Here is a 13,056-nt window from a genome sequence, read left to right as displayed (position 1 = left end):
CTCAGTGAGGAGTTTACCTCCTCTACTGGTTCCTGTTACTCAGTGAGGAGTTTACCTCCACTACTGGTTCCTGTTCCTCAGTGAGGAGTTTACCTCCTCTACTGGTTCCTGTTCCTCAGTGAAGAGTTTACCTCCTCTACTGGTTCCTGTTCCTCAGTGAGGAGTTTACCTCCACTACTGGTTCCTGTTCCTCAGTGAGTTTACCTCCACTACTGGTTCCTGTTCCTCAGTGAGGAGTTTACCTCCACCATTGGGTCTCGTCTCAATTGTGTAGGAATCTGACAGGAAGAACCTGTCGTCATACTGTAGAACACATTTTACAGTAATAGTCACATTTCCTACTCTGGTCTGCACATTGGCATGCAGTGTACCATAACTTGACAATGACAGTAAGAGTACTACAGTACAATACTGTAAACTTTACTGTAGTACAGTGTACAATAACTTGACAATGACAGTAAGAGTACTACAGTACAATACTGTAAACTTTACTGTAGTACAGTGTACAATAATTTGACAATGACAGTAAGAGTACTACAGTACTATACTGTAAAGTTTACTGTAGTACAGTGTACAATAATTTGACAATGACAGTAAGAGTACTACTGTACTATACTGTAAAGTTTACTGTAGTACAGTGTACAATAATTTGACAATGACAGTAAGAGTACTACAGTACTATACTGTAAAGTTTACTGTAGTGCATGCTGAATACTCAGCGGTTGTCATCGTAGAAAGTTCTCATGATTGAGGCCACGTTGATGTTCTAAGGTTTGGTTTATCATTCTTGCTGCCTCAGTCATTATCATGTCATGATTGATGACATGATCAACAACCGTTGCTCAAATCTCATTGGAGACTGTTTGCTGCTGCCGTCTTGGTCCTTGTCCTCGACCCCGTCCCCCCACATGTCTCAACGGGACCATGGCCACCTCTCAAACTGGGTGCTTTTCCTCTGCCATTCCTTTGACCACGTCTTCCTCCTCTTCCTCTTCCTCCTCTTCCTCCTCCTACTTGACCTCCATGGTTCCCACCTGCCTGCTCCATGTTGTATCACTACATATGTTGTTGTGGATGTCACTTCCTTACTGTCATACGACAAGGTCAGATCAATCATCAGTAACAAATTGGTGTCAGGTGGTGTCAATCATTGTCATCATCCTGAAAATGTCATGATTTGAACATGCTCATCCTCAGTTTCCAAGCCTATGCTTTAACATGCAACAGTTACTTGTCATTTTGAGTAGTTGTATCAATTGATAGTTAGATTGTTGTATTGAAATGAATTGACAGTCAATAGAAATGTAATGTGTGAATAGTATTTTGAAATGATTGTACTGTGATGTTAAGTTGTGTCATTTTGAACCGGTGATTAAAGTTCAATGGACAAATGATCTTTGGTCTTTGTGCATTGTATCCAAGTGAGTGAAAAAAAGTGTTAGAGTTTTGAAAAAAGTGCATTCTGATCATTGGTTGTGAGTTTTGTATCTAGAGTTGTGAAAAATGACATCAAGGTTCTGAAACTAGTGTCAAAGTGATTGACAAAGACTGTAACAGTAAAGCTTGAAGGATTTTGGAGTTCTTGACACAGAAGAGTCGACATTTCATTCACCTTTGTGCTCATTAATAAAACAGCAAGTATGATTCCAAACATTAGATTTATTAACAATGAAAACAAATAAACACAGATTCTAACTACCTATATACAGCTGTGTGTGCATAAGTGTGTGTGTGTGTGTGTGTGTGTGTGTGTGTGTGTGTGTGTGTGTGTGTGTGTGTGTGTGTGTGTGTGTGTGTGTGTGTGTGTGTGTGTGTGAGAAAGAGAGAGAGAGGAATTCATCAGGGCTGGACTGTGATCACACATGTAAAGTGTCCAGTAAAGAAGAAAAAGAAAAAGAAAGTAAAATAGTTGCTTGCATTTCAGCAGGGTCTCGCCCAGCTCTGCTCGTGTTCAGACACTAATTAAATCTTTTTATTTTACAAATCCAATCCATTTGGAAAGATAACATGTTTGTTCGAGGCATCAGTGTATTAAAATATGGTTCACTCAATGTGACTTTTGTCAAACTAAGGCAACCTATGAATGAAAACTCACATATAACTCAAGCAGTTTGAATGCTGTGTATTTATTGAATCATTTGGGAAAGTTTTAGGATTTGGGAGAATTTTATGAAGGCCCCACAAGAGTAGATATGAAACAGGAAAAGATCTTTCCAGGAGAAAAGAGTAACTTCAAAACATTACACCGGATGTAGAGAGGACAGGAAACAGAAAACATTGATTGGTAGAACACATTTAGTTGGAATAGCAGTTGTCGTAATCTATCAATGGTCGTAAACAATCAATAGTTGCAGTTGTTGCAGCGGTTGTTGCAGTGGTTGTTGCAGCCGTTGTTGCAGCCGTTGTTGCAGCCGTTGTTGCAGCCGTTGTTGCAGTTGTCGTTGCAGCAGTTCTTGGGAGTAGTTGTTGGAGGAGCGGTTGTAGTAGTTGTTGGAGGAGCGGTTGTGGTGAAAGGTACACAGCCTACTCTCTTAGAGAGTCTTCCCCCCGCTGGGTAGAAAGGCAGAGTTCTCTGGGATGAGGCAATTTTACAGAAGTTGGCAGTTGCACAACCAGAATGAAAGAATGTGTCCGATGGGTTTTCTGTGGAGAACAAAAAAGGTCACAAGTGAAATGAGAAATGATTTGAATGTATTGGAGTCAAGGCTGGGTTGAAAATACGAGTCGAATTTTAGGAGAAACTACAATCAAAGATTTTCGCCATTAAAGGTGCAAAGGCAGAAAATGTCCCACCTGTTGGACCAGTATTATAGTTTTACATGCAGAAACTTGTTTTAAAGAATTGAAATGCATGAATAAAGAACAGTTCAACTTTATACAGCAACAATAACAATAATAATAATTGAGTAAATAGTGACCGGGGATGGCGTTGAAGCAGATGTCTTCAGGATCTGAACACTGAATGGTGTGAGGTCTACATTCGTAGTCGTCTGGGTGACAAGATGGACACGATAATCCATTTGAACTTGGTTCTGAATCGAAAACTGAAAACCAGAAAAAAACAGAACCAAGAAGTCAGCGGTCTCGTCCAAAATACTTTATTTGAACTGTATTTTTTGTTTTGTAGTCCGTCTTTACTTACAAGGTGTAATGTCTGAATTGCACGCGTCACTGTCACAGCATGTAGTATTTACTTGAACACGTAGGTTGTCCGTCTGGTATGAAGTTATAAAAGAGCCTGGGGCGTGACACACACTGTAACCTGCACAACCCATGAAAACTTCTTCGGCACGGTCACCATTGAAATCAGCTGTGGAGTCAAGTCACAGTTTAAAAATGCTCATTAAAGCCAATATAAAATCCTATTTTATATATAAAAAAAAAATCAAACAAAGAAAATGTGATGAATAAAACAAGGAATGTCTTACAAGTGGTGGAAGATATCATGCAGAATGGAGTTTCTTCTGGACAAGTAAACCGCTCCATGACACACCCAGACCCAGACCCAGACCCAGACCCAGGCTCAGATCCAAACCCAGACCCAGATCCAAACCCAGACCCAGCCCCAGACCCAGCCCCAGACCCAGCCCCAGACCCAGCCCCAGACCCAGCCCCAGACTCAGCCCCAGACCCAAACCCATTCCCACCCCCAGATATAATAAAAATCACAGACCCACCCCCAGTCCCAGACCCAGACCCAGCCCCAGACCCAGCCCCAGACCCAGACCCAGCCCCAGACCCAGACCCAGCCCCAGACCCAGACCCAGCCCCAGACCCAGACCCAGACCCAGACCCAGACCCAGACCCGCTAGAATCTCTGCACACGTAACAAGTGATGCCGGCAGCTGTAATGGAAAACAGACAAACAAACCAACAAAAAATAAAAGGTTAATGAAACATGAACACAGTTCAGATTGAATGAAAAGAAGGTCTTTTACATCATTTTGGTCAAACCCTGTAAACTACATAAACACTAAATGTAAATTATTTGTTAATCATTGGTATATATATATTTTTTAACCTGGTTAAGTTCAAAGACCTTTTTCATTTCAAATGACACAGATACTAGATGAAAGTAACTTACCGACACTGGCGAGTGCCGAGAAGAGAGTCAATGAGATGATGAGCTTCATGATTGCGGCGATAGCGTATGATCGTCACTTCTCTCTATATATGGTCTACATCTTTCATACTAATGAGATATTAAACAAAATGATTGGGTGTATATGTATTTTTGTAGAATTATTTCTATTTACCTGAATAAAAGGTGATTGCTTCCACTTACACCCACACCCACTTTTATTTAGGTACACCCTGTTTTGTTTTGAAAAAGGGTGTGGATTTCGGGCAAAAAGTGATGTAGTCAGAGTTTTATAATTTAGCTGGAGAGATTGAATTCAATTAATAGAATTTATTTTACGTGGTGCACGTTCTATGCAGCATTCATGTTAATGGCTCCACTTTACAATTATGAACAACGTCTTCGAAGTCTAAACCTAAGTAGTAATCATACGGTTGTGATGAGGGCCGGGCTCTGATTCAATATGTCAACTGTGAGGCCGATCTGACCATGTGCAGGCTATTTACATTGCACTTAGTTCATTATTTGGTCTAAATCAGCATCATTCACACTCCTTCAAGCATTGTCTTTTCCATTACCCTAAATCATTCATTATAGTCATTTGAATGAAGAACCTTTGAGTCACGCATGATCACAAACAGTCAGAAACTGTGTTGTAATGTTAGGGACATCAAGAAAACGACCTGTCCAGTCAGGTGCCACGTTTGCCAATCTGTCGTGTACATTAGTAATATTGAAGAAGTGCCATATGAGTAGGGGGAAAAGGGTGAAAACAGTCAGTCAGTTCAGGTTTTTGTGATTCTTTAGATGTCAGGGTGTAGGCTGAGGTCTCCTTTAAGAGTGGGCGGGCCATAGGTCTGGGCTGTCCAGCACCTCACCTGTGGCCACTTCTTGTAATCACCCTGCCCTATATATGTCCTGTCTGTGTGTTTGTTCAGCGTCGGGTTGTTTGTTATCGATGTCCCGTCCGTCCGGTCCAGTGTTAGTCGTCCATGTCTCGTCCGGTCTGTCCAGGGCATTGGAATCAAGTCTGCTGTGCTCTTCATGTCAAGGAGCATCCTGCGATTCATCTGTCTGTGATGTCATCAAATAAAAGACTTGTTTGAACCCAGCCTGCCTCCAGAGTCCTGCACTTGGGTCCTGTCCGTATTCGTGACATTAGACATGATGTCAAACTAAAATCCAGTCCAAGTCCTCAAAAGGATTAACTCCAAGCAATGCCACAAAGGTGCATTTATGTTTTCAGATAAAACACAATATCTACCATTTTGTCTGACTTTTTGAGTGTAGCACGTACTGGCTCGTTATGCAGCACTTCCTGTCCATCCAACAGGTGGCGCTCTCACTGTGACTGTATATTGGTGTGTGGAATTCATCAGGGCAGGACTGTGATCACACTTGTAACGTGTCCAGTCAAGGTTTCAGGCAGATTCCAATATACCTGAAATCTCCAACCTCTCATTCTGTTCCAAAATACTTGAAAGGGTGGTTGCCGCACAATGACAGTCACATCTGGACGTAAACGACCTTCGTGAACCTTTTCAATCCCGTTTCCGTCCAAAACACAGCACTGAAACAGCCCCAGTCCAAATGACCAAGGACCTCCTCCGTCCAGCGGACTCCAGACTACTTACCATTCTCACCCTCCACCTCAGCGCAGCTGTTGACACAATCTCCCCCCCACTACTCCTGGACCGCCTGGCCGGCATAGGGATTACTGTTGCTGCACTCTCCTGGTTCACATCATTCCTGCCTGACCGTCGCTAGCATGTCGTGCAATTAGGTAGTTACAAGTCTGGCGGCGCCGGTGTTTCTTCGCCGGGCTTGTTGGTGTGCAGCGTGTCGCAAAAAGTTATGTTTAGGCCCTCAAAAACTCATTGGAGGTTATGGGAGAAAAATGAGGATAATAATTAAAGCTGCAAGCAGCATTGGCCGGGTCCTCACACCCTTGCTGCTCAACGATTGGAAGTATGTTCCCGCAGGTGGCGCTACGACTAGCAGTGTGTTTTAGCCTCTGGATGTGATGAAGGCTGACTGTTGTCAGGGCTGACTGTTGTCCTCTACTGGTTCCTGTTCCTCAGTGAGTTCACCTCCTCTACTGGTTCCTGTTCCTCAGTGAGTTTACCTCCACTACTGGTTCCTGTTCCTCAGTGAGGAGTTTACCTCCACTACTGGTTCCTGTTCCTCAGTGAGGAGTTTACCTCCACTACTGGTTCCTGTTCCTCAGTGAGTTTACCTCCACTACAGGTTCCTGTTCCTCAGTGAGTTTACCTCCACTACAGGTTCCTGTTCCTCAGTGAGTTTACCTCCTCTACTGGTTCCTGTTCCTCAGTGAGGAGTTTACCTCCTCTACTGGTTCCTGTTCCTCAGTGAGGAGTTTACCTCCACTACTGGTTCCTGTTCCTCAGTGAGGAGTTTACCTCCTCTACTGGTTCCTGTTCCTCAGTGAGGAGTTTACCTCCACTACTGGTTCCTGTTCCTCAGTGAGTTTACTTCCACTACTGGTTCCTGTTCCTCAGTGAGTTCACCTCCTCTACTGGTTCCTGTTCCTCAGTGAGTTTACCTCCACTACTGGTTCCTGTTCCTCAGTGAGGAGTTTTCCTCCTCTACTGGTTCCTGTTCCTCAGTGAAGAGTTTACCTCCTCTACTGGTTCCTGTTCCTCAGTGAGGAGTTTACCTCCTCTACTGGTTCCTGTTCCTCAGTGAGGAGTTTACCTCCACTACTGGTTCCTGTTCCTCAGTGAGTTTACTTCCACTACTGGTTCCTGTTCCTCAGTGAGTTCACCTCCTCTACTGGTTCCTGTTCCTCAGTGAGTTTACCTCCACTACTGGTTCCTGTTCCTCAGTGAGGAGTTTTCCTCCTCTACTGGTTCCTGTTCCTCAGTGAAGAGTTTACCTCCTCTATTGGTTCCTGTTCCTCAGTGAGGAGTTTACATCCACTACTGGTTCCTGTTCCTCAGTGAGGAGTTTGCCTCCACTACTGGTTCCTGTTCCTCAGTGAGGAGTTTACCTCCACTACTGGTTCCTGTTCCTCAGTGAGGAGTTTACCTCCACTACTGGTTCCTGTTCCTCAGTGAGTTTACCTCCTCTACTGGTTCCTGTTCCTCAGTGAGGAGTTTACCTCCACTACTGGTTCCTGTTCCTCAGTGAGGAGTTTACCTCCACTACTGGTTCCTGTTCCTCAGTGAGGAGTTTACCTCCTCTACTGGTTCCTGTTCCTCAGTGAGGAGTTTACCTCCACTACTGGTTCCTGTTCCTCAGTGAGGAGTTTACCTCCTCTACTGGTTCCTGTTCCTCAGTGAGGAGTTTACCTCCACTACTGGTTCCTGTTCCTCAGTGAGTTTACCTCCACTACAGGTTCCTGTTCCTCAGTGAGTTTACCTCCACTACAGGTTCCTGTTCCTCAGTGAGTTTACCTCCTCTACTGGTTCCTGTTCCTCAGTGAGGAGTTTACCTCCTCTACTGGTTCCTGTTCCTCAGTGAGGAGTTTACCTCCTCTACTGGTTCCTGTTCCTAAGTGAGGAGTTTACCTCCACTACTGGTTCCTGTTCCTCAGTGAGGAGTTTACCTCCTCTACTGGTTCCTGTTCCTCAGTGAGGAGTTTACCTCCACTACTGGTTCCTGTTCCTCAGTGAGTTTACTTCCACTACTGGTTCCTGTTCCTCAGTGAGTTCACCTCCTCTACTGGTTCCTGTTCCTCAGTGAGTTTACCTCCACTACTGGTTCCTGTTCCTCAGTGAGGAGTTTTCCTCCTCTACTGGTTCCTGTTCCTCAGTGAAGAGTTTACCTCCTCTACTGGTTCCTGTTCCTCAGTGAGGAGTTTACATCCACTACTGGTTCCTGTTCCTCAGTGAGGAGTTTGCCTCCACTACTGGTTCCTGTTCCTCAGTGAGGAGTTTACCTCCACTACTGGTTCCTGTTCCTCAGTGAGGAGTTTACCTCCACTACTGGTTCCTGTTCCTCAGTGAGTTTACCTCCTCTACTGGTTCCTGTTCCTCAGTGAGGAGTTTACCTCCACTACTGGTTCCTGTTCCTCAGTGAGGAGTTTACCTCCACTACTGGTTCCTGTTCCTCAGTGAGGAGTTTACCTCCTCTACTGGTTCCTGTTCCTCAGTGAGGAGTTTACCTCCACTACTGGTTCCTGTTCCTCAGTGAGGAGTTTACCTCCTCTACTGGTTCCTGTTCCTCAGTGAGGAGTTTACCTCCTCTACTGGTTCCTGTTCCTCAGTGAGGAGTTTACCTCCTCTACTGGTTCCTGTTCCTCAGTGAGTTTACCTCCACTACTGGTTCCTGTTCCTCAGTGAGGAGTTTACCTCCACTACTGGTTCCTGTTCCTCAGTGAGGAGTTTACCTCCACTACTGGTTCCTGTTCCTTAGTGAGTTTACCTCCACTACAGGTTCCTGTTCCTCAGTGAGTTTACCTCCACTACAGGTTCCTGTTCCTCAGTGAGTTTACCTCCACTACTGGTTCCTGTTCCTCAGTGAGTTTACTTCCACTACTGGTTCCTGTTCCTCAGTGAGTTCACCTCCTCTACTGGTTCCTGTTCCTCAGTGAGTTTACCTCCACTACTGGTTCCTGTTCCTCAGTGAGGAGTTTTCCTCCTCTACTGGTTCCTGTTCCTCAGTGAAGAGTTTACCTCCTCTACTGGTTCCTGTTCCTCAGTGAGGAGTTTACATCCACTACTGGTTCCTGTTCCTCAGTGAGGAGTTTGCCTCCACTACTGGTTCCTGTTCCTCAGTGAGGAGTTTACCTCCACTACTGGTTCCTGTTCCTCAGTGAGGAGTTTACCTCCACTACTGGTTCCTGTTCCTCAGTGAGTTTACCTCCTCTACTGGTTCCTGTTCCTCAGTGAGGAGTTTACCTCCACTACTGGTTCCTGTTCCTCAGTGAGGAGTTTACCTCCACTACTGGTTCCTGTTCCTCAGTGAGGAGTTTACCTCCTCTACTGGTTCCTGTTCCTCAGTGAGGAGTTTACCTCCACTACTGGTTCCTGTTCCTCAGTGAGGAGTTTACCTCCTCTACTGGTTCCTGTTCCTCAGTGAGGAGTTTACCTCCACTACTGGTTCCTGTTCCTCAGTGAGTTTACCTCCACTACAGGTTCCTGTTCCTCAGTGAGTTTACCTCCACTACAGGTTCCTGTTCCTCAGTGAGTTTACCTCCTCTACTGGTTCCTGTTCCTCAGTGAGGAGTTTACCTCCTCTACTGGTTCCTGTTCCTCAGTGAGGAGTTTACCTCCTCTACTGGTTCCTGTTCCTCAGTGAGGAGTTTACCTCCACTACTGGTTCCTGTTCCTCAGTGAGGAGTTTACCTCCTCTACTGGTTCCTGTTCCTCAGTGAGGAGTTTACCTCCACTACTGGTTCCTGTTCCTCAGTGAGTTTACTTCCACTACTGGTTCCTGTTCCTCAGTGAGTTCACCTCCTCTACTGGTTCCTGTTCCTCAGTGAGTTTACCTCCACTACTGGTTCCTGTTCCTCAGTGAGGAGTTTTCCTCCTCTACTGGTTCCTGTTCCTCAGTGAAGAGTTTACCTCCTCTACTGGTTCCTGTTCCTCAGTGAGGAGTTTACATCCACTACTGGTTCCTGTTCCTCAGTGAGGAGTTTGCCTCCACTACTGGTTCCTGTTCCTCAGTGAGGAGTTTACCTCCACTACTGGTTCCTGTTCCTCAGTGAGGAGTTTACCTCCACTACTGGTTCCTGTTCCTCAGTGAGTTTACCTCCTCTACTGGTTCCTGTTCCTCAGTGAGGAGTTTACCTCTACTACTGGTTCCTGTTCCTCAGTGAGGAGTTTACCTCCACTACTGGTTCCTGTTCCTCAGTGAGGAGTTTACCTCCTCTACTGGTTCCTGTTCCTCAGTGAGGAGTTTACCTCCACTACTGGTTCCTGTTCCTCAGTGAGGAGTTTACCTCCTCTACTGGTTCCTGTTCCTCAGTGAGGAGTTTACCTCCTCTACTGGTTCCTGTTCCTCAGTGAGGAGTTTACCTCCTCTACTGGTTCCTGTTCCTCAGTGAGTTTACCTCCACTACTGGTTCCTGTTCCTCAGTGAGGAGTTTACCTCCACTACTGGTTCCTTTTCCTCAGTGAGGAGTTTACCTCCTCTACTGGTTCCTGTTCCTCAGTGAGGAGTTTACCTCCACTACTGGTTCCTGTTCCTCAGTGAGTTTACATCCTCTACTGGTTCCTGTTCCTCAGTGAGGAGTTTACCTCCTCTACTGGTTCCTGTTCCTCAGTGAGGAGTTTACCTCCTCTACTGGTTCCTGTTCCTCAGTGAGGAGTTTACCTCCTCTACTGGTTCCTGTTCCTCAGTGAGGAGTTTACCTCCACTACTGGTTTCTGTTCCTCAGTGAGGAGTTTACCTCCACTACTGGTTCCTGTTCCTCAGTGAGGAGTTTACCTCCTCTACTGGTTCCTGTTCCTCAGTGAGGAGTTTACCTCCTCTACTGGTTCCTGTTCCTCAGTGAGTTTACCTCCTCTACTGGTTCCTGTTTCTCAGTGAGTTTACCTCCTCTACTGGTTCCTGTTCCTCAGTGAGGAGTTTACCTCCACTACTGGTTCCTGTTCCTCAGTGAGTTTACCTCCACTACTGGTTCCTGTTCCTCAGTGAGGAGTTTACCTCCACTACTGGTTCCTGTTCCTCAGTGAGTTTACCTCCTCTACTGGTTCCTGTTCCTCAGTGAGCAGTTTACCTCCACTACTGGTTCCTGTTCCTCAGTGAGTTTACCTCCACTACTGGTTCCTGTTCCTCAGTGAGGAGTTTACCTCCTCTACTGGTTCCTGTTCCTCAGTGAGGAGTTTACCTCCACTACTGGTTCCTGTTCCTCAGTGAGTTTACCTCCACTACTGGTTCCTGTTCCTCAGTGAGGAGTTTACCTCCACTACTGGTTCCTGTTCCTCAGTGAGTTTACCTCCTCTACTGGTTCCTGTTCCTCAGTGAGCAGTTTACCTCCACTACTGGTTCCTGTTCCTAAGTGAGTTTACCTCCACTACTGGTTCCTGTTCCTCAGTGAGGAGTTTACCTCCTCTACTGGTTCCTGTTCCTCAGTGAGTTTACCTCCTCTACTGGTTCCTGTTCCTCAGTGAGTTTACCTCCTCTACTGGTTCCTGTTCCTCAGTGAGGAGTTTACCTCCTCTACTGGTTCCTGTTCCTCAGTGAGTTTACCTCCACTACTGGTTCCTGTTCCTCAGTGAGTTTACCTCCACTACTGGTTCCTGTTCCTCAGTGAGGAGTTTACCTCCACTACTGGTTCCTGTTCCTCAGTGAGTTTACCTCCTCTACTGGTTCCTGTTCCTCAGTGAAGAGTTTACCTCCTCTACTGGTTCCTGTTCCTCAGTGAGGAGTTTACCTCCTCTACTGGTTCCTGTTACTCAGTGAGGAGTTTACCTCCTCTACTGGTTCCTGTTCCTCAGTGAGGAGTTTACCTCCACTACTGGTTCCTGTTCCTCAGTGAGGAGTTTACCTCCACTACTGGTTCCTGTTCCTCAGTGAGGAGTTTACCTCCTCTACTGGTTCCTGTTCCTCAGTGAGGAGTTTACCTCCTCTACTGGTTCCTGTTCCTCAGTGAGGAGTTTACCTCCTCTACTGGTTCCTGTTCCTCAGTGAGGAGTTTACCTCCACTACTGGTTCCTGTTCCTCAGTGAGTTTACCTCCTCTACTGGTTCCTGTTCCTCAGTGAGGAGTTTACCTCCTCTACTGGTTCCTGTTGCTCAGTGAGGAGTTTACCTCCACTACTGGTTCCTGTTCCTCAGTGAGGAGTTTACCTCCACTACTGGTTCCTGTTCCTCAGTGAGTTTACCTCCTCTACTGGTTCCTGTTCCTCAGTGAGTTTACCTCCTCTACTGGTTCCTGTTCCTCAGTGAGGAGTTTACCTCCTCTACTGGTTCCTGTTACTCAGTGAGGAGTTTACCTCCACTACTGGTTCCTGTTCCTCAGTGAGGAGTTTACCTCCTCTACTGGTTCCTGTTCCTCAGTGAAGAGTTTACCTCCTCTACTGGTTCCTGTTCCTCAGTGAGGAGTTTACCTCCACTACTGGTTCCTGTTCCTCAGTGAGTTTACCTCCACTACTGGTTCCTGTTCCTCAGTGAGGAGTTTACCTCCACCATTGGGTCTCGTCTCAATTGTGTAGGAATCTGACAGGAAGAACCTGTCGTCATACTGTAGAACACATTTTACAGTAATAGTCACATTTCCTACTCTGGTCTGCACATTGGCATGCAGTGTACCATAACTTGACAATGACAGTAAGAGTACTACAGTACAATACTGTAAACTTTACTGTAGTACAGTGTACAATAACTTGACAATGACAGTAAGAGTACTACAGTACAATACTGTAAACTTTACTGTAGTACAGTGTACAATAATTTGACAATGACAGTAAGAGTACTACAGTACTATACTGTAAAGTTTACTGTAGTACAGTGTACAATAATTTGACAATGACAGTAAGAGTACTACTGTACTATACTGTAAAGTTTACTGTAGTACAGTGTACAATAATTTGACAATGACAGTAAGAGTACTACAGTACTATACTGTAAAGTTTACTGTAGTACATGCTGAATACTCAGCGGTTGTCATCGTAGAAAGTTCTCATGATTGAGGCCACGTTGATGTTCTAAGGTTTGGTTTATCATTCTTGCTGCCTCAGTCATTATCATGTCATGATTGATGACATGATCAACAACCGTTGCTCAAATCTCATTGGAGACTGTTTGCTGCTGCCGTCTTGGTCCTTGTCCTCGACCCCGTCCCCCCACATGTCTCAACGGGGCCCATGGACACCTCTCAAACTGGGTGCTTTTCCTCTGCCATTCCTTTGACCACGTCTTCCTCCTCTTCCTCTTCCTCCTCTTCCTCCTCCTACTTGACCTCCATGGTTCCCACCTGCCTGCTCCATGTTGTATCACTACATATGTTGTTGTGGATGTCACTTCCTTACTGTCATACGACAAGGTCAGATCAATCATCAGTAACAA

The 13,056-nt window shown here is 45.6% G+C and overlaps 1 protein-coding gene across 1 annotated transcript; it reads right to left on the bottom strand.

Moving 5' to 3' along the window:
- Window positions 1–2,116: 2,116 nt before the first annotated feature.
- LOC308130103 (phospholipase A2 inhibitor and Ly6/PLAUR domain-containing protein-like) lies at window positions 2,117–3,515 on the bottom strand. Its single transcript, XM_080496295.1, has 4 exons — window positions 3,429–3,515; window positions 3,143–3,310; window positions 2,919–3,044; window positions 2,117–2,643 (listed from the first exon to the last, which is right to left on the bottom strand). The coding sequence occupies exons 1-4, from the start codon at window positions 3,484–3,486 to the stop codon at window positions 2,342–2,344; spliced, it is 654 nt and encodes a 217-aa protein (XP_080352421.1). The 5' UTR covers window positions 3,487–3,515; the 3' UTR covers window positions 2,117–2,341.
- Window positions 3,516–13,056: the final 9,541 nt, after the last annotated feature.

Source organism: Blennius ocellaris (assembly GCF_963422515.1).
Source record: "Blennius ocellaris genome assembly, chromosome: 5".
Lineage (NCBI taxonomy): Eukaryota > Metazoa > Chordata > Actinopteri > Blenniiformes > Blenniidae > Blennius > Blennius ocellaris.
Note: the sequence above shows the minus strand (reverse complement) of the source record. Positions and strands in the feature narration are given on the sequence as shown.